At 34.1% G+C, this 20,335-nt stretch overlaps 2 protein-coding genes across 2 annotated transcripts; one reads left to right on the top strand and one right to left on the bottom strand.

Moving 5' to 3' along the window:
* Positions 1 to 1,945: 1,945 nt before the first annotated feature.
* On the bottom strand, positions 1,946 to 5,548 carry LOC112514456. The gene is made up of 4 exons (XM_025120937.1): positions 5,466 to 5,548; positions 5,058 to 5,310; positions 3,606 to 3,697; positions 1,946 to 2,197 (listed from the first exon to the last, which is right to left on the bottom strand). Exons 2-3 carry the CDS (start codon positions 5,286 to 5,288, stop codon positions 3,641 to 3,643), a joined length of 288 nt encoding a protein of 95 aa, XP_024976705.1. The 5' UTR covers positions 5,289 to 5,310; positions 5,466 to 5,548; the 3' UTR covers positions 1,946 to 2,197; positions 3,606 to 3,640.
* Positions 5,549 to 9,976: 4,428 nt separating this feature from the next.
* LOC112514458 (probable ADP-ribosylation factor GTPase-activating protein AGD5) lies at positions 9,977 to 20,211 on the top strand. The gene is made up of 11 exons (XM_025120940.1): positions 9,977 to 10,243; positions 11,536 to 11,594; positions 11,691 to 11,781; positions 12,985 to 13,039; positions 13,136 to 13,226; positions 13,332 to 13,596; positions 14,592 to 14,763; positions 15,489 to 15,667; positions 16,700 to 16,945; positions 18,498 to 18,556; positions 19,862 to 20,211. Exons 1-11 carry the CDS (start codon positions 10,193 to 10,195, stop codon positions 20,094 to 20,096), a joined length of 1,503 nt encoding a protein of 500 aa, XP_024976708.1. The 5' UTR covers positions 9,977 to 10,192; the 3' UTR covers positions 20,097 to 20,211.
* Positions 20,212 to 20,335: the final 124 nt, after the last annotated feature.

The raw sequence follows: 20,335 nt of genomic DNA, 5'->3' as shown, positions 1-20,335 counted from the left end.
AGTATGTACATTAGACAATTACACCATCACGTACCCTCTTTATATACATATATTTTCAACCTCTTCTCCATTTCTATATAGCTTCTTTATATGTATGTTCAGTAAATGTGAACATATATATCTAAATTGAGAAAAATAGTGGAATGCGATATACTTAAGAATGAGTATGGATAAGTTGTATCAAATGATTGATGATAAAAAAAAGAATTATGAGTAGAGAAAACAACATATTCAACGTACAAACATATAAAAATATTTTGATGTACCAAAGTATCAAGCACACTAACCCATACGGTTTTGGGTTGGATTAAGATTTTTCAAACCGTAGACATTGGATTGGGGCTATTCAAATACTTTCAACCCGATTAATCCAACACATGAACACCCCAACTTGTGGATTGCTATTTATTGTTCTTTTTGTCTATGTGTTGATAATTCATTGTTGTTTTTGTCCCTCATAGTTAACGGTAAATCGCTAATGAAGTTAATCTCAAAGATGAAAACGATAACGAATTGCAAACCACGTGAATAAAGGCCGTAATTTGAAAAGATAAGGATAAAAGTTGCAATTTTTGAAAACCGTAGGGTTGAAAGATGTAGTTTACTCTTAAACATTAACTTTTTATTGGATGTACAACTAATACAAATCCTTTTTAAAAGGAAAAATCCAAAATTTATGGTGCATTTATTACGACTTTATTTATCTTACGTCTCTCGGGTTTATAATATGGTTTTGTATTGTTTTAAGAAATCGATAATATATTTTTATTTAAATAAAATTAGAAGAATACTCGTGCAATGTATCAAGACATATCTTGATTTCATTTTATATGGTTTTGAGAAAGCGATAATGTTTTTATTTTTGAATAAAATATAAATTTGAAAATATCATAAAATTTTGATAAAAATATATCAATATCAATATCAAATTATTATTTTTTTAAGTTTTTGTGTTTTGGTGTAATTTTCTTAATTCAATTTTTTTATTATAATTTAATTTATGTTTAGTAAAAAAAAATTAATTTAGATTTAATAATATAATTTTTTCTGAAGATAATAACTAATTATTTTTATAGAACTCAATGATTATCTTGATTATATTTTAGATTTTTTATATTTAAAATGAGATGTTTATCCAATATTTGATTATGTTTATTTGCAGTTAGTTACACGAATTCAAATATGGAGCTCTAATAAGTTGTATTTATGCATAATTTACTTGTAATCTTAATTCTTAAATTTTAAGTAATATGCATCAATAAACAGTACATAAAAAATAGTTTTTTAAAGTTTTTGTCAAATACTTTATAATATAGTATAGATATAACTTGAAGACCCCATAAAATTTTGAAAAGCATATATCGATATCAGTATAAAGTGCATATTTTTTTAGTTCAATCTTTTTTATAATTTAATTTAAGTTTAATAATGTCATAAATATAATTTTCAGTTAAACTTTTTTTATTATACCTAAGGTTTAATAACGAAGTAATTTATTTTAAATTTAATAATATAATTTTTTTATAAAGATAATTATTAAGTATTCTGTTAAAACTTATGATTATCCTAAATATATTTGATTATATTTATCGGTTAGTTACATGAATCTAAACATTTGACTTTAAAAAGTTATATTCATACATCACTTACTTGTAATCTTGAAATTTAAGTATTATGAATCATTAAACAGTACATGATGCATTAAAAATGGTTTTTAAGTGTTTAACCAAATGCTTTATGATATGGTATATAGTTGAATGATCGAATCCTCTAGGAGACAAGCTTGATCCCCTTCGTTAACTTTAGTTGATGAGTCAACTTTGAAATGTCTCTTCACATGTGGTTCCTATACGATGGGTCCCATGTGGGACCAATCGAGGTTGCTAGGAATCATTTTTTTCCTTCAAAAAGGAGATAACAAGAACTCTTGACCAAATAAACGACAAGCACGCATAAATACACACAAGTATATTATATAAAACAAAAAGTATTTGTTAGAAATTCCGTACACGATCCTGCATATTTTTATTTTCGCTAATCGAACACGAAAAATAAGAATACACCAAAACAAAGATGATCAAGATTGACATGTACATTGTACATAGAGAGAGAGCTACATCATACTGTCACCAATGTGCCTTACTTTTGAGTCCTCCATCCACAAGATTTTTTAGCAAGAAAAGACCCTTGTGCCCACCTGCAATTCAATCACTCAACACATAACAAACCCTCTTCATAAACCATAAGGATCACCATAAGTCAAATTTCAAACTATATCAACTACTTTTAGGATTTATAGTCACGGTTGTTGCTAGTCTTGGGGGCCGTTTACCGACACAAATTGGGTAAGTGCTAATTGGGTACGAGTATGATCTGGGTAAGAGGTTTGGTCTGTGTAAGGGGCCGTTTATTAAACGCTTATCCGGTAACTTTACCTTATAGGAATGAACATATCAAGGATTGAGAATCTTACCTGGTAAGAACAATGACAAGGACCTAGAGTCTCACCCGGTAACCGGATAAAAATGTTGCATACGATGTCATTTTAATGGACTAAATCTTACCTAGTAAGTTAGATGAAAGTGTTGATTCTTACCCATAACCGCTTACCGGGAAAGCATTGGGTAAACAGCCCCTAAGTGCCGACTGAAAATGGTTGTTTACTATGGGCGTTTGGTTAACAGGATGGAATTTAGTGCAATTGGAATTCATCAAAGGAATTTGACGTTGAAGGAATTGGAATAGAATTTGACCATGTGTTTGGTTCGACGGAATTGTTAAAGGAATTGGTATCTTTGGGATATCCAATGGAATGGTCAAATCTCTAAGCCAAGGGATTCAATAAAATTTAAATGATTCCTACATTTCAATATGTGAACCAAACAAAGGAATTGGAAATTGGTCAAAGGAATTAATCATTCGAATCCCTTGAAATCCTTTATATGAACCAAACAAAAGTGTTTTGTAGTAAGTTCTTACTGATTACTGATGAAATACCTTGTGCTAACCCAATAAGTCAAATAATAATGCCGACTCGGTAGGTGCTAGGTCAACACCTTCAGTCAAATCAGTCCTTAGGTAAAGTAGTTGATGTTCATCAAGTTAGTCATGCTGACTGAAGTTAGCACCAGTCAGCACTATGCAGTTCACACTTTCCCGCAAGCCAAGATCTTCACAGAAAAAACCACTCTACCCTTTGGGTAAAAGACAAGTTTGCATATATACCATCTTCCCAAGTCACAAACCCTACTTTCGAGTGAGATATATTGAATTCATTTGGTTTGTTTTTTATGATAATATTCATATTATATCATGTGAATATTCAATAGATTGAAGATAGATGATTGCTACTGATTACTGAAAATGCACAAGATATAATATTAGAATTCTAGTAACACCTATAGATGTAAGCAAATAGTTATTACCACATATAAGTATTTAACCTTCATAACTTCAACTCAATCTGCATAACCTGTACAAGTGAACTTGACATTTAAACCTACGCTGCGAGTTATGTGAACCAGATAAAGCAGAAGTGAATCATGATTGCAGACATGTTATGAAACAAGTGTAAATGTAACACAAGGCAGTTTTGGGTAACACACCGATGGTCAGGAAATCCACAAGTACGTTCAGAACTTCAAATCGAGAGCCCTGCAAAAAGCAACTCTAGCTCCTCATCTTGTGATGTAGTCCTCTGGATTCAGGAAAAGAAAAGAAAAACATTTGTCAATTCCATGCATTCGTAGATCTTAATAAACAGTAAATCCCACTCAAAAGTTGGGTCAGGGAGAGGGGCGAGACTCATGCAGACCTGGCCTATATCCCAACGAGTAGGTTATTACAATCGTACAGCTTAATCTAACTAAGCAAATGCACACTTTTTTCTAGAACAGTCAAAACTCGTTGAGTTTTCTGAAAAATGCTAGTAAAAATCTGAGGGGAGAGAGGACTAATTAGCTCTACAAAATTATAGGCTCGTTGAGTTATCTGATGAGCGATGACAGTTAAAATGAGTATAGATATCAGGAGTGATTCGCATTTCCAACCAACTCGTTCTTCAATCAAATATTCTGCTTTTCCATGGATACTCACTCGGGATTCAAATACCCGTGGATTCACTGTTTGCTTATATATTTGACTTACAGTTACAAAATACAAACAAACCATGGTTCTTGAAAATAAGACACTACATTCTACAGGAATTGGTAATTTTGTACAAAAAGTCCAAGTACAATGATTTTTTTTGTTTATATATTTCCACAATTTCTCCAAAATGGCCCATTTACAAGCTACCGCCATGTTCACAAGAACAATGTCCAGACTGTATTAGAAAGACAAGTAAGATGATTTCAAGTCAGTCACTCACATCCACAATTTGTTTTGCAAATACTCATTCTTATAAACCATAGTGTTTCTTGTTTTTGGCTTTTCTGCAAAATTAATGGCTAGTTTGCATCGAAAACCCAAGTCCAATTGTTCGAAAATTCAATTCCTCCCATCCAAAATTTGTCCAAAATCCTTCACTCTTTGAAGAGTAAAATTCTTACATCTCTCACCCACATGTTAAACATTCAAGGTTCATTATCCGGCAAGGGGGGGCTTTCAAGTTATGCTGAAAAAAGATAGTTATTAAGTTGATCGTGAGGGTTGATTAGCAGAAACCACTTGAATATTATGCTAGAATTTGAAGTTGTTCTCAAAATCCAAGAGCATGATACATGTATGAATCAAGATCTTACGTAGGGGCACTGGAATTCAACTCAAGAAACTACAAAACAAAATTACTGAACTCGATACCACCATATATATGAAAGTTGTACGAATTTAGTTTTCTCTTCCCATCTAAATGAATAATGATCATTACACTTCATGGCTTTGCTCAAAATATATCAGAGAAATCAAGTTCTAAAAAGCTAAACATGATTTATGAACTACTGCAAAGTTATTTTACCAGTTCATTAAAGATTGCCCAAGATCATCAGTTCACACGTTCATCTCATCATCTAGTCATCTCAGTAATCAAAAACTTAAAAAGAACAACTCTTAATCCATACCTGAACAGATAAAAGCTGCAGGATTTTGTTGAGAACCCGCATACGATGAGTTGCGTAAGTGCTGTGTGCAGGAAGTTGGTTCACTTTCTTAATTTCTTCATGAACTGCGGTCATCTTATCCTGGCATCCAGTTTGTTTTCCTCCATTTTTGACCTCCTGAGTCCTGTGAACACTCTGTATGGTAGGATCATTAAAGGAACCACTGCCCTCGAGAAGATTGAATTGTTCCATTCCTGAATCTATAGCTAAGTAACTGCAGATTATATTGTAAATAAAAACTAGGGATTAAAGCGTGAATCAGAACAAAGTGTTGAAATTAGGGTTTGAAATGTAAATCAAAAGCAGGTATCAAAATTTAGGTTTTAAAAGAGAGAACATACATATTCAGAGGAGGGATGAACAACTTACGACTGCTTTTTGATTCTGATGAACTCGATAAGAACTTTCGATTTGGCTTTTGGCAATTTCTGGTTTTGCTGTTCTTGAATTAATCCCAAAATCTCTTTTATCTCCGACGATTATTATTATAATCGATAAATTGTAGGTATTTTAAATTGATTTTTATTTTGATGCTGTACTTTTAAAACTTTTATTTTGATTTAAGCATTTAAGTATTCGACGGATGGCCAAACTGGCTTGGGACCGGTAAGGACCGGTTATATGACCGAAATCTGAGATTGGTTATAGATTTGGGGTGTTTCGTGGGCCCGGGACTGGTTATGGACCGGCCCGATTTTTAAAAAATGTAGCTATATTTTTAAAATGTAGTCGTTTTGGCCATTTTTTGTATTTTTTGCTTTCTAAACACTATATATAAGTGTCTTGGATAAGGGATTTACATACCAAGTTCTCGATTCGTAAAAAACGCAAAAAAATGTTTACAATTATCGGTTTATCGCTATATTTTGTAAGATAGTGTAATTTTATTATAATAAAACGCATTTTTAAAGTGTATTTGACCCAATTACAAATTTTATAATGTATTAAAAATATATATCATTAAAAAATAAAAATAAAAAAAGTATTTTTTAATGACCGGGACCGACGACCCATAACCGGTTACAATAAAGCTTGATCGGACTCAGCTTTTTCCATCGGGACGGGGGACGGTTATGAGAAATATTGGGACCGATTGGGATCGGCCCGGACCGCGACCGGTTTTTTGCCATCAATCCGAGTAATTGATTGAAATATTAACCGGTTACCATGTTGGTGTGGCGAGTGATGTATTATCCAACTCAAGTCGGTATAAAATTTTATTGAATTTTAAATTCAAAAGATAAGTCAAATCACTCCTCATATCAGTATATAACCGGTTAATGTTTCAACCAGGTTCCTAAATGTTTAAAACTTTATATCTTACATATCAAAATAGAAGTTTTGAAAGTACGTTACACGTAATAAGAATCAAGTTTAAATACTTTACTTTTTCATGCAATTTACCTTTATTAAAATATACAGTATATTACATAAAATATTAGTTTTTTCTACATTAATTTCAATTTTATTATTTGAATATCTCTTTAATTTTATTTTTTCTATCCTATTTTCTTCAATTTACAGAAGGTTTTAGAAAATCTAGTGGAACAAAAATCTTAATTTTTGAAAATGTGTTAGAGTGATGCTCTAACAATTATCTATTGAAGAGTTAATTATACAAGAGAGAGCCCATTAAAACGACCCGTTAGACCTAGTTCACCCGACCCGTTAGAAAAATCAAACTTGGACAACCATTATCGAGATAATGGACAGACTCGGATTTGTTCGTTAAAATTAACGGACGGACATGGACAATGTAAAAATATATATGGACGGACTCGGATTTATAAATTTATTTTTTATAATTAATATTTTTTTGCCATTAATTAAAATTATACTATTATATTTTTAAATTAAATTATTAAAGTTATATAATGAGACTCTTTGGTTATTCTTGAGAACCCAAAAGACTAAGGGGTTGTTTGTTTACTTTTTTTACGTGAATATTAATGTTATACATAAAAAATAGAAATGCATTATTAAATTTATGGAATTCTGAATTTCATTTTTTATTTATTTCTCTACTTTTGAGATTCATGTGTCACTTTAGTTGCTTAAGATTTTAAGTGCAACGGTGTTTTTACTTTACTTTTTGGTTCCACATTTGTTAATTAATTGTTAGTGATCAAATTTATAGACTTATAAAAGTTACGCTTTTTAGGTCCATTAGCTTGTGCCCAATCCCGGCCCATTTATAGGGCGGGTAATGACAAGTTGTTAAGCTCGAAGAAAGGGCTTGGATTTACATATTAGGCTCGTTGAACAAAAAAACAAGTTAAGCCCGGTCCGAGCCCAACACAAACCCGCAAATGATCACCTCTACTTTGGAAGTATGTTTGTTTGGAAATCGTGATGAACTCGATCTTATGTACATGAAATTAGGAAAGTCGAATCCCGAATCTTCTAATTAAGGTAGAATTCAATCTAATGGCAGATGGATGTAATAATTTAGGTGGTTTTATGAGTGGACAATTGTTTTATCAGAAAGGGTGTATAAAGGACAGTTAGGGACGTTATCCAAATACTTATCAACAAGAGTTATTACTCTTAGGGGGCGTTTGGTTCGTATAATGGAATTCGATGGAATTGGAATTTATCAAATGAATTTGACTTTGAGGGAATGAAATGAAATCTAATGGAATTTGACCATGCCTTGTGATTGTGTTTCGTTGCATGGAATTGGAATGAAATTCTTGACGGAATTGAAATTTTTTTGTTTGGTTCACGGATTTGGAATCGGAATTAAATATCAACAAATGACCTTTTATGATTTTTTTGTCATTTAAAAAAAATTTAAAAATTATCATTAAACCAAATTACATTATTAACATCAGATAAAATTTACAACGGAATTTTGTTTATAAAAGTGATCGGTGCCCTAATTCCATTCAATAAGGGATCGAACCAGAGATCTATTGAAGATCGAACCATATTGGAGATCGAATTTTGTTTATGAGAGAGAGAGAAAACGTACCAGATTGGAGATCGAACCAGAAATCGATTAGATGAGATGGTAGACGTCGTTGAATGAATTTGGATTAAGGAATGAATTTGTAGAAAGGGAATTGAAATCCGAGGATATTGTATTGAAATTGAAAGGATTCCATAGTTTTATTCCATGAACCAAACACTCTATTTGGAATTTGGTCAAAGGATTGGACATTCCAATTCCTTTCAATTCCATCAAATTCCCATGATCCAAACAGCCCCTTACTTACCTTATCAGGTAAACATTTTCAGTCATCAAAGTGTACAGTTGGTAAAAGCTTACCTGGTAAGATTCACCACCCTTATTTATAGGTAAGACTCTCGATGATTTTCTTGCTTCTTACCAGATAAAATTATTGGTCACTATTATGTTCACCTAGTAAGATAAGTGATCCAATAAAGGCTTACCAGCTAAGTGTTTGATAAACAACTTCTTAATCTCAACAATTGTTCCTTAAACATGTGTAACGTTCGAGAATGAAAACTGCAACAAAAAAAGAACCTTGAAAAGTTAGTGATGAAAAACCAAAGTTTAAACAAACCTCGAGGACTATTTGTAAATATAGGAATTAGTTCAGGGACGAAAATAACAATAAATTGCAAACCATATGTAAGATCCCACGTTGACTGGGGAGGGAACAACAACCACCTTATAAGAGACTTGATATCTCCTTTTATTAATTGTGTTTTAAAAATCGTGTGTTCAAGTGTATGGACAAAATGGACAATATATGATACAATCAGTATGAGATGTTATGGCTAGTACCAAAACTAGACTGGTGTGCAGTGAGGACGTTGGGCTCCCAAGGGGATGGACTGTAAGATCTTACATTGATTAGAGAGGGGAACAAATGTTGCCTTATAAGAGACTTATACCTTCTTTAATAAACACGTTTTAAAATCGTGAGTTCAGGTGTGTAGACAAAAACAGACAATATCTGGTACGTTAGCTTGAGATGTTATGCTATAAAGATGAAAGCAATTTCTAAACCACAAAAATAAAAATAATTAACAAACCACAGGGACAAAAATCATGATTTACCAAAAAATGTACAATTGGAAGTAGGGGTGCTTATGAGTTGGGTTGATCGAGTTGAAGACATTTCCACAACCCAATCCATTTATAGTTTGAAAAATCTCAACCCAACCAAAAACCAAAACCAAACCAAAGTGCAACCCAACCCCAACTCAGCCGTGTAAGTTGATCGGGTTGATACTTTGATACATCAAAATATTATTGTTATCTTGAATAGATTGTTTTATCTACTCATAATTCTTTTTTCATCATCAATCTTTTGGTATAGTTTATCCATACTCCTTGTAAGTATATCATATTCAACAATTTTTCTCAAATTTTATATATATGTTCATATTTACTGAACATATATAGTAAGAAGTTATATTGAGATGAAAAAGAAACTGAAAAATATACATATATAAAGAAGGTTCATGATGATGTAATTATCTGGTGTACATATTCATAGAGACTTAACAATCATATTAAATTCAATAAATAAATGGATATCGAGTTGGTTGGTTTCAAGTGACCATAACCGGTTCCAACCCAATACACGCGGTTTAAAATATTTATAACTTAATTATCAGGTTATTTCGTATTAGGGGGTGTTTGAGATTGTTTATTTGAAACAACTTATGTTTTTCTACAAAAACACTTATCAACTTATTAAAAGTCATAAGAGTTTAACTTCTTCAAAAACTCTTTATTACCGGTTTGACACCAGTATAAGTTGTTTATCAAAACATTCAAAAATGCTTATTACCGATGTCATACCGAAATAAGTCAATAAGTTATTTTTATAAGCAATTACAAACATCCCCTTAATTTGAGTCGACCGGGTTAGTTGGATTGTTGGAGTTTTTGAGCACCAGATGATAGAAAATGGAGAACACGCGTGGACCCATGGGACACGCATAATGCACCCACGGCAACCTCCCACCCGACCCGCAAAAATCCCTTCACACGTTCCCGTCCCGTAAGAAAACAGAACGAAACGGGAAAAGGGAAATCAAACCCCCACAAATTCCTGAATCCGATCTCTTTCATCGTCGCCGGAATTTGATAATTTTCCGTTTATGTGCCGGAAAATATGAACGAGAAGGCCAACGTATCCAAAGAGCTTAATGCCAGGCACAGAAAAGTCTGTTTTTCATTTCATATTACTTTTTATATTCTGGATTGATGACCGATTTTGTGGATTACGATTGGCGTATTGATATCATCGTTGTTGATATGTGATAAGCTAAATTAATCCTTGGCTTAATTTTTGAAGACATTGATGTGTGATAACTTCGAAGATCTGCATGTTCCTTAAACATGATTTTAGATATTATATAACGACAGTAAGAATTAAGATAGCTAAGCTCTACGGGTTGAATGTGATTTGATACTTGTGTTGTGTTTAAAAGGATGCCGAATTAATGGAGTTTTATGTTGGCATGTTATTGAGATGGCCAGATTGGTTGCTTTTGTTGCATGATCAATAATCTTAATCCACCAACCCTAAGCTAGGCATATGTTTGTATTGATTTGATTTCTCTACATTTCTATTTGCACCTAGAAATTTGTTAGAAATCACTTTAGCTCGACAGGAAATTGGGTTTTCAATCAGAAGGGAAACTTGGTTGGACAAGCAGGCCATATTTTTGCTATAATCTTGAATAATGAACCAATGGAAACTAGTCTACATAAGAGAATATACTAGGAACAGAGGAAGTTTATTTAATTGAGGTAAGACATTAAAAGCTCATTCGGTAGATATCTAATTGGTTGGATAAGCTACTCCTAAACTCTAATTGGTTAGATAAGCTACTCGCCCTTCTCGCATTCGTTTTATCATTTCACAAGAGAATGGTGGGTCAATAGGCATAATTGAGTAAATGGGTAGGGCGGCAGGGAGTAGCGTTATTTCACTACGTTTTGGCATGCCAATGTGGGTTTAGGTAGATACCTTCTGCAAATATTAACTGAATAAGAACGTTATTTCAATGTGATTTTGCCAATCCCTTGCTTTTTTGCATAGGATTTTTATCTGAGGTATGCACTTTGTATGAGAAGCAATGAATTGCATTTTGGTGTTAAAAGAAGGGATTGGTCAATGAAGCTACAGACTGTTTTGGTGCTTAATGTTTAGAGTTGCAGGGCTAAATTTTTCAAGTGAGGCCTTCATATACAAACTTGCTAATAAAAAGAAATTTTCTTTCTGTATTTTTCCCTATCAAATTAGCCATTCTCTTATCAAAATTTACGAAGTTTCTTGATTCAAAATCTTTAGCTTTTTTTCCTTTTTTCTTTTCTCATGTATATATTCTCTCTATCTTGTTATCCCATCCCCTTGTTCTGTACTTCACATTTCATCTTTTTTACATCTTGTTGTTCTAGTAATCTTTTATGCCTCATACCAGTCAATATTTATACGATGCTTGTCAACAGATACTGGAAGGGCTTCTTAAATTGCCAGAGAATAGGGAATGTGCTGATTGCAAAGCTAAGTACGTGATCCATTTATGATACATCATATTCAGTCAGTGGGTGATTGTCAAGCTATTTCTGTATGTCACTGCTAATGCTGGCCTTTCTCTTGGCAGAGGTCCCCGATGGGCTAGTGTGAATCTAGGCATCTTTATATGCATGCAATGTTCTGGAATCCACAGAAGCCTTGGAGTCCACATATCGAAGGTGATAATCTGATTATTTCTTAATCCTGCATCAACTAATATTGTATGTAGATGTATTGCGTAGAATTATAAAAATGGTATCAATGTTCGATGTCTATGTTATTTTCATCAACCTCTATAGTTGTTTATAACTTCCATTTGAAGTAACATACATAAAATATAAAGTAAGATAAGTGATTACATGCCATTTTCATTTTATGGTGTTTTGTAGCTTTCTATCGTTCAATATTTTGCAGGGTTGTCGATCAGCAGTCGAGGCTAGGTCATTCAGTGACTTACACTTGATTCCTCGAGTGTTTCTCGAATAATGCCTATTTGGATACTACTTGAATTATTTCAAGTAAATAAATAATTATTAGATTGATTAGTATTTGGCAGCAATGGTAACTATCTTCTTTATCTTGAAAACCGAATGTCACTGTTCATCACAGATTTACTGTACCTTTAACCCTGTATAATGTATATGCATACATAGGATCTGGATATGAATATACATAATACATCAAACATTTGAGTATGTCTATCACATGTTTTATCTGACACTTGTCATATTTTAATTTTAAGAAGGTATCAAATTGCTGTTTAACACAGCCCTTGTAGACGTAGTCTATCAGCATAAGCCTAACTGCGTAACCACAATCCTGATGCTTTCATTTTAAACTGCACAATAGGGCTCATTATGAGCTTAATGGGACTCGCACGGTCGCACCTTATTTGGTCAGCTATATATGACTGTTTGGTACTGGCTTAATGATATAGAAAGTGGTTTATTAGGTGAGCTTTTAGGAGAGAGCTTTATGCTGAAAGCCAATTTTTTCCAAACCTGTCCCTCTCAATTAAAAGACACGCTTCTTCCATCTATGAAAAAGCCCTTCTAAACAAAAACATTTTCAATCTATACAGGCAGTTAATCCACACAGATGGCTTTGTCCATACAGGACTTAATGAAAAACCAACCAAACAGTCCCATAGTTAGGCCTATGAACTACCTCAACACCCAGCCCATATTGTTACGCAGACAAATATGTTTTTCGACACCTTGAATGGTGTTTTGTGCCCTGACCCCAGACGATTTGGCATTAGTTCTTCGTGCTTGCTTTTACATCCTTCCTCCTTTTGAGTACATTCCTAATTTTCTAGCAATACATTCTTGATAAACAAGAGTCTGTCCCTTTGTATTTATTGCTAATAAATACCAATGCAGGTGAGATCTGCTACACTGGACACATGGCTTCCTGAACAAGTTGCATTTATCCAGTGTAAGCTCAATTTCTTGAATTTCAGGCATTTTTCGTGAATATGTTGAATAAGAGTAAGAATTATGTTTCATAGATTTGCTTTCATTGTGTATTCAGCAATGGGAAATGTGAAATCAAATAGTTACTGGGAAGCAGAACTACCTCCAAACTATGACAGAGTTGGCATTGAGAATTTCATTCGGGCAAAGTATAAGTCACTCTGTTACTGCCAAGAACATTTCCTTTTGGATGTAACGTGATACACCAATATTCTTCATTCACTAACTGCCTATATCTGTTGCTTTTGTCCAAGGTATGAAGAAAAGAGATGGGTTGCTAGAGATGGAATACCGAATTCACCTTCTAGGTTGCAAGAAAATAAAGCTCCTACACAGTGGCAGAGACCTGCTGAAAGATCTGGAGGCACCAGCTATTTTGAAAGTCCGTCTGAAGAAAAGAAGAGCTTTCAGGCACATGGTACAAAGAGCAACATCCATGCTACAAAAACCGGTAGTACAAAGAGCAACATCCCTGCTACAAAAACCGGTCTTCCTGTGCCTCCGAAAGGATCTGAACCTGTATGTTAAGTTTACATTATCTTGACACTGTCAACCTTCTACGTCTACCCAAATTTTTATTATGGTCACATAGGGGGTGGGGGTGTAGAATCTAGGAAAGTTTCAAAAAGCAATTAAAGTTGTATGGTTGGCTATGGGTTACCAGCATCTGCTTACAGGTCATCCTTTTTCTTTTGAATCATGAAAATTTGATACTAGCTGAACCAAGATTCAATATTTTAACAAGAATGAATTAAGCATAAAATTACCGTGATGCCATAACCCAAAAGATCTCGTTAGTTGGATATCCATCTGTTTTCAAGATGAAGTAGCATTTAGTATATTAGAGTGTTCAACTAGGTCACTTATCGTATGATTCGTATCTTTGTTGGTGTATTTGACTGCCAGATGTGTTATTATCTGGAGATAATATGGTGTGAACCAGACTACTTAGTTGTTGTCACTGTTGTGGGGATGCAATGTTCTAATTTTCAAGATGAAGTTGCATTTGCATAATAGTGTTCAATGTGGCTCACACATGAGATGATGGACGTGTTTTTTATTGACGTAATGTAATGTGAGCTAGACTACTCGGTGTGGCCACTGTTCTGTGGATGCTATGTTCCAACATAAAGCTCTGCCTAGGGAAATAGACAAAACATATATTTTTGTCATTTGTTAGAATGTGAGACATACTCCGTTAAGCTTCCTGCAGGTTGGAAACAAACATTTATAATACGGTTGAATGATCGTACGGTTGTGAACAGTTACTTTCCTGATACCTGTTGTTTGAAATATGACACTAGTGAAATCTTAGACAGCATTTCCTAGAATTTCCTACAATTTGGTTCGGTTGTATGTGCTGTTGGACTAGTTTATATGAAGAAAGAGTTTCTTGTATGATCCTATTTGATTACTCTTGTGGTTGATACGCCTTTCATCCCTCTAGTAAGCTATTTTATGACCAAGGGTCCTATAGATCGACTTACAAACAGATACTTGAATTTTTTTGACAGGTGATACGGAAAGCTGAGGCTGAGACGACAAAGGAGGTTGCTGAAGCTGTCTCTCCTCCTAAAGTTGATGTTGCTACTGATCTTTTCGACATGCTTTCTATGGAGGATGGTCCTGCTGAGAATGGTTCAGAAGCAGCTCCAACGGATGATAATTTATGGGCAGGATTCCAAAGTATGTGCTCAGTTATCCTAGATGCAATTATGAGTTGTAGCAAGTAGGGGCAGGTTCAAAGAGAACCGTAAATATTTTGAGAACCTGGGAACAAACAATTCATGTTTTATTCATGATGAAGGTCTTGATAGACGTTCATGATAATAATTATGCATAATGCAAATACATGATATTCATGATAAAAATGCATGATATTTAAATGAATAACACGATTTTCATGGTTATTCATGATTTTCATGGTTATTCATCATGAATAATACATGAAATAGTTGGTTCTCAAAATATTTATGGTTCTCATTTGAACTTACCTCATAGCAAATAATAGTAGCTCTCTTTTGTTATCATTACTTCTACCTATGTCGCACATTAAGTATCTTCCGTAGAGACAGGCTTGGAAAAAAAGACATCTTTCACTTCTAACTAACTTCATCGAATACCTTTCTGTTCTTCATTGATCTTATCAGGGCCTTGTTGCTTTTTAGCTTTTTTAGTTATGGGGCAATTTAAGAGTTTGGCATGACAGTCTTTTTTAGATGAAATAAGTTTAATAATATGGGACGACCTGGATAAATGGAAATGTAGACAGATGATATAGGGTGAAGGGGTTTATCTCTTTCACAGTGGAGTGGTGATACATTTTTTTTATTTTTTACTTTTTATTATCATCTACACTCATCATGTTGCAATGCACTATACCATTAACATTCCATTTCATAATCTTGCAGCTGTTGGAGAAAATTCATCTTCGGAGACAACAGGCCCTTCGGAACCTGTAGATAATAAGGCCAAGTCCACTTCTGAAATTGATGATTTGTTTAAAGATTCACCTCCAATCTCACAACCTAATGCATCAGATAAGCCTCAGAAGGATGTTAAAAGTGATATTCTGAGCCTTTTTGAGAAGGTATAGTTAATAGAATAAACGTGCTGTCTATTTCTGCCCCTTTGTGAATCTCTTGGATGATTTGGCTTCAATTAGGTTGTATTTTTCACCATTTAATCGTCATGGATTTTTACCTGGACGTTTTTACTCGGTAATCAATATATTCATGTAGTAATCAAACTATCAAAATGAATTCAAATGCATATAGGAATCGAGGATGTCGCCCACTTTCTCTTCAAGGCGTGAAATATCACTGCCTCCGTCCCAAAATAAATGTCGATGAAAAAACGCACACAATTTTATAAATGTGTAATTATTACACTTTTTAATGAACTAAATGACAGTTTTACCCTTGATAATAGAGAGGGTAATGAATTTCTCCATCTCATAATTAAGTGTAGAATTGGGAAGTAGACACTTAGGGGCTGTTTGTTAGCAGCTTAATGGGACGTAGTTTATTCAGACTGTTTGGTAGTAGCTTAATGATATAGAAAGTGGCTTATTCAATAAGCTTTTAGGCGGAAGCTTTATGCAGAAAGCCAAGTTTTTCCCAAAACTGCCCCTCCTAATTAAAAGACATGCTCCTTCCATCTATGAAAAACCCTTCTAAACAAAAACCTTCCTAATATAGACAAATTAATCCACACAGACAGATTTATCCATACAGGACTTAGGGATTGTTTGTTAGCAGCTTAATGAGCTTATTAGGACTTGGAGCTTATTTGGTTAGCTACATATGACTATTTGGTAATGGTTTATTCAATAAGCTTCTAGGGGGAGCTTTATGCAGAAAGCCAAGTTTTTTCCAAACCTCTCTCTCAACTAAAGAACATGTTCATTCCATCTGTGAAGAAACCCTCCCAAACAATAACCTTCTCAATCTATACAGACAAGTTAATCCACACAGACAACTTTATCCATACAGGACTTAATAGAAACCAACCAAACAGCTTTGAAAGTGGACACTTATTTTGGGACAGAGGGAATATTTTTTCCCATTCTAATGTGGCTAGTAGTGATGTACGTAGATCTGATCCCTTTTTATGTTTGCAGGGCAACACAACCACACCATATACTCTTCATCAGCAGCAACTTGCCATGCTAGCACAACAGCAATCCCTACTTATGGCAGCTGCATCTACATCAGGTGGTTTGCCTAACTTTTCTGGAAATGGGCAACAGCCAGTGCCGAGTGGTGCAAACTTGCCTAATCAAAACTGGCTAAATGCTGGTAACCAAATTCCGGGAATGATGATACCAGCTGTTAGAAAAGAGGAAGTGGAAAAATATTTGCAGCAGGTAAAATCCATGAATTCTTAGAGCATCTCCAACAACTATGCTATTTTAGAAATTTTGGTGATTTAGAGTATCTCAAACAGCTATGCTAAAATAGAGATTTTGGAGATTTTTTTGCTCCAACAGCTATATGCTATAATGTATGCTAAAACAGAGAAATGAAGAAAGATGTGGTAGAAATCTCCAAATCTGGAGAAATCTCTAAAGCTCCATGTTTAAGAGAGAAACAATATTTAATTCTTTCTCACCAATAGGAGATATTGAAGTTAAGTATTTAGGAGAGAGATAATATTTTATTAAATATATTGAATATTTTAATAATATAGCTAATGATAGGATTGCTAAAACATAGTAGTTGTTGGAGTTGGATATAATTTTTTTTAGAAATTCTTACTTTTATGAGAGTTTTGTGCTCCAACAGCTATGCTATATTCTATGGTAAAATAGAAAAAAGAAGAGTGTAAATCTCTAAATTTAGGGAAAACTCTAATTCTATATAGGAGAGAGAGAAATAATATTTTAATTCCTTCTCATCAATAAGAGATATTGAAAATAAATGTTTAGGAGAGAGAAATAATATTTTATTAAATGTATTGAATATTTTAATAATATAGTTAATGCTAGAATTGCTAGAATATTGTAGTTGTTAGAGTTGGATGTAGTTCTTTTAGATATTTTGATTTTTGATACGGTATTTTAGAAAAATTATAGCATAGCTGTTGAAGATGCTCTTAGAGCATCTCTAACAACTCCTCCCAAATGGGAAAAAAAAGGAGATTTTGGAGTTTTTAGGCTCTTTTTTTGCTCCAACGGCTTCTCCAAAATGGAGAATGTAGGAGAAAGACGAAATTTCTGGAAATTTGGAGAATCCTTCGAAAATAAAAGTAGGAAGAGAGATAATGACCTTTTTGTTTTTCCCCAGAAAAGAACTTCCCAACCTACCAATAAAATCAAATGGAGGAAGGGAGAAGGATTTTTCTTCTTCTTCGTATTACTGAATATTTTAATAATATACTTCATCGACCCCAAAACAAGTGTCCACATTAGAAAGACATAAGGCTTTACATATGCATAATTGTTACACTCTTTAGTTAATCAAATGACAAATTTACCCTTAATTAAATAATCTCTCTCTTCACAACTCTTAAATATCTGTGCATTTATGAAGGGTAGATTTGAGAATTTAGTTATCTAATTTTGACATTGGACACTTATTTTAGAACAGACATAAATAGAAATGTGGACACTTATTTTGGGACGAAGGGAGTAATTAATGTTGGAATCTTCAAAATGGAGATATCGTGGAAGTTGAATGTAATTGTTTTTTTGATTTGATCTTTTAAAAAATTTGGAAATTATGGAGAAATTATGAAAAAACCGTTGGAGATTTAGCACAACTGATGTAGGATGGCTGAATCTATCAAAGCCAAAATTGCAGCCTGGTCTCCTTTGTATGCTACTTTTGTATTTTAATCTTCTTTAAATTGCGGTTAATCGAAGAAAAAGAGTTTGCATGAACCTCATTATTGACTTTGCACACTTGCTCTTGAACTAGATAAGAAACATGGCAGCAGCAAATTCAGGTGGGAACTCAGCTCAGATACCAACATCCAGGTACGGTATATATCGAGTTTGTTTTGGCTTATATGTATGTATGTATATATAGAGGAAGGATCGTGTGAGAATAGGAGTTAAGTGAGAAGTTTAAGAAAGGATCTGGACCCTTGATCATTTTTAATCTCACCCCCACCCATGAATTATGCTTGATACAGGAACTGATCCGGTGCATCTCATTGTTGTTGATCTCCAATTAGGATTGTTCCAAGGATGGAGATCCCTTCTTACCCTTTCCTAGTTCTCACCATAACTTCCATTTTCACCGGAACCCAACCCTATATAATGGGTTTTGGAAGCCAATCTATTTGGCATGCATATGCAAATTGTTAGTCGAGTTTGGATCTCACAACCATTACTCGAATTAAAGTTCACTTAACAACTAAATAGTATATGTGTTTGGCACACGGACTGGGTAGGATGGAACTGGACTGGACATGACTAATTATCTGTAGTGTTCGGCAAGACTTGTACAAGCCAAAGGGTCATTGGCATAGGGGTATGCTAATTACCGGTAGATTCCAACCTCCTTGGAGGTCAAGGATTTGAGCCTCATCCAGGGACGGACCCAGGAGGTTTTTGTGGTGGCACGTGCCACCATTTCATTCCTCCGTCGTAGTGTAAACAATTATAGGGCCGTGAAAAGTGTCACTGTATCAATTTGTTGTGTGTTACCATATATATTTTGAAACTACAATGAGGACACAAGTTTCCCTTGGTAGAGTTGGTTTGCAAGACTTTTCTTCCACCCCGGACCCAAGTTTGAATTCTATTAGTGTCATTTTCTTAGTTTTTAGCTTTTAATTTCAGATTTATTGTGCATCTGAAAAAAATTGCAATAAAAGACTTAAACATAGGACCTCACATATGAAAAGCAATGAACTAACCAACAAAACAATATGATGATTTTGTGAAAAATATCTCTATATTTGTTTCTTATAGTTAAATGGTGCCTCCGCTTGAAAAAGATTATGGGTTCATCCCTGGCCACACCACTAGGCCCCTTCACATGTATTATATCACATGTGATAAGAGTCTTCTTGATGTAATACTATAATCTATCACATGTGATACTAAATCAGAGACGCAACACGTCGTCCACACACCACCAAGTCCTCTCACGTGTATTATCACATGTGATGAGGGCGTTTTCACATTTTCGTGAAATGAAGGTGTTCTCGTTTGAACCTCCACCTATATATATCATAACTTCTAATATAGAGTCCCAATCATTTGCAAGGGGTTTTTTATGCAAGGGATTTTTTGTTCTTGAGATCTCTGCATTAATTAATCATTTTTTTGTAGCTTTTACACCATGGGACCACAAGTTGGTACAAACGAGATGCCGCTTCCTGGAGCAGCATTACCGGGAGCAACAACGCAAAACGCTTATTTGAACAACGCAGGGTCATCTGGAGCATCAAAACCGCAATCGGCAACTCTTCCGGTATCATCTGGATCTTCTTCTTCTTCTTCACAGTCTTCTGCCAAAGACTATGATTTCTCATCATTGACCCAAGGGATGTTCTCAAAACCATGATATGCAGGTTTTATATATAGTATAAATACCATATAAAAGTAATTTAGATAGAAAATACAGATATTGGCCTATTGGAATGTAAACTAATTGTAGAAAAAGAACTCGATTTTCAGTTTCTTTTCGCTTCATATTTTCATTAACAACCTCCCTTATCTCGATCTACAGAGATAAAAGTTTGCATACATCGTATCCTTTAGACCCTGCATCTGGGTGGAGATATACTGGGTTTATTTGGTTTG

The sequence above is a fragment of the Cynara cardunculus genome (genome assembly GCF_001531365.2).
Source record: "Cynara cardunculus var. scolymus isolate 2C chromosome LG 6, CcrdV1, whole genome shotgun sequence".
NCBI lineage: Eukaryota > Viridiplantae > Streptophyta > Magnoliopsida > Asterales > Asteraceae > Cynara > Cynara cardunculus.
The sequence above is the reverse complement of the archived record's forward strand: the minus strand, read 5'-3'. Positions and strand labels throughout refer to the sequence as shown.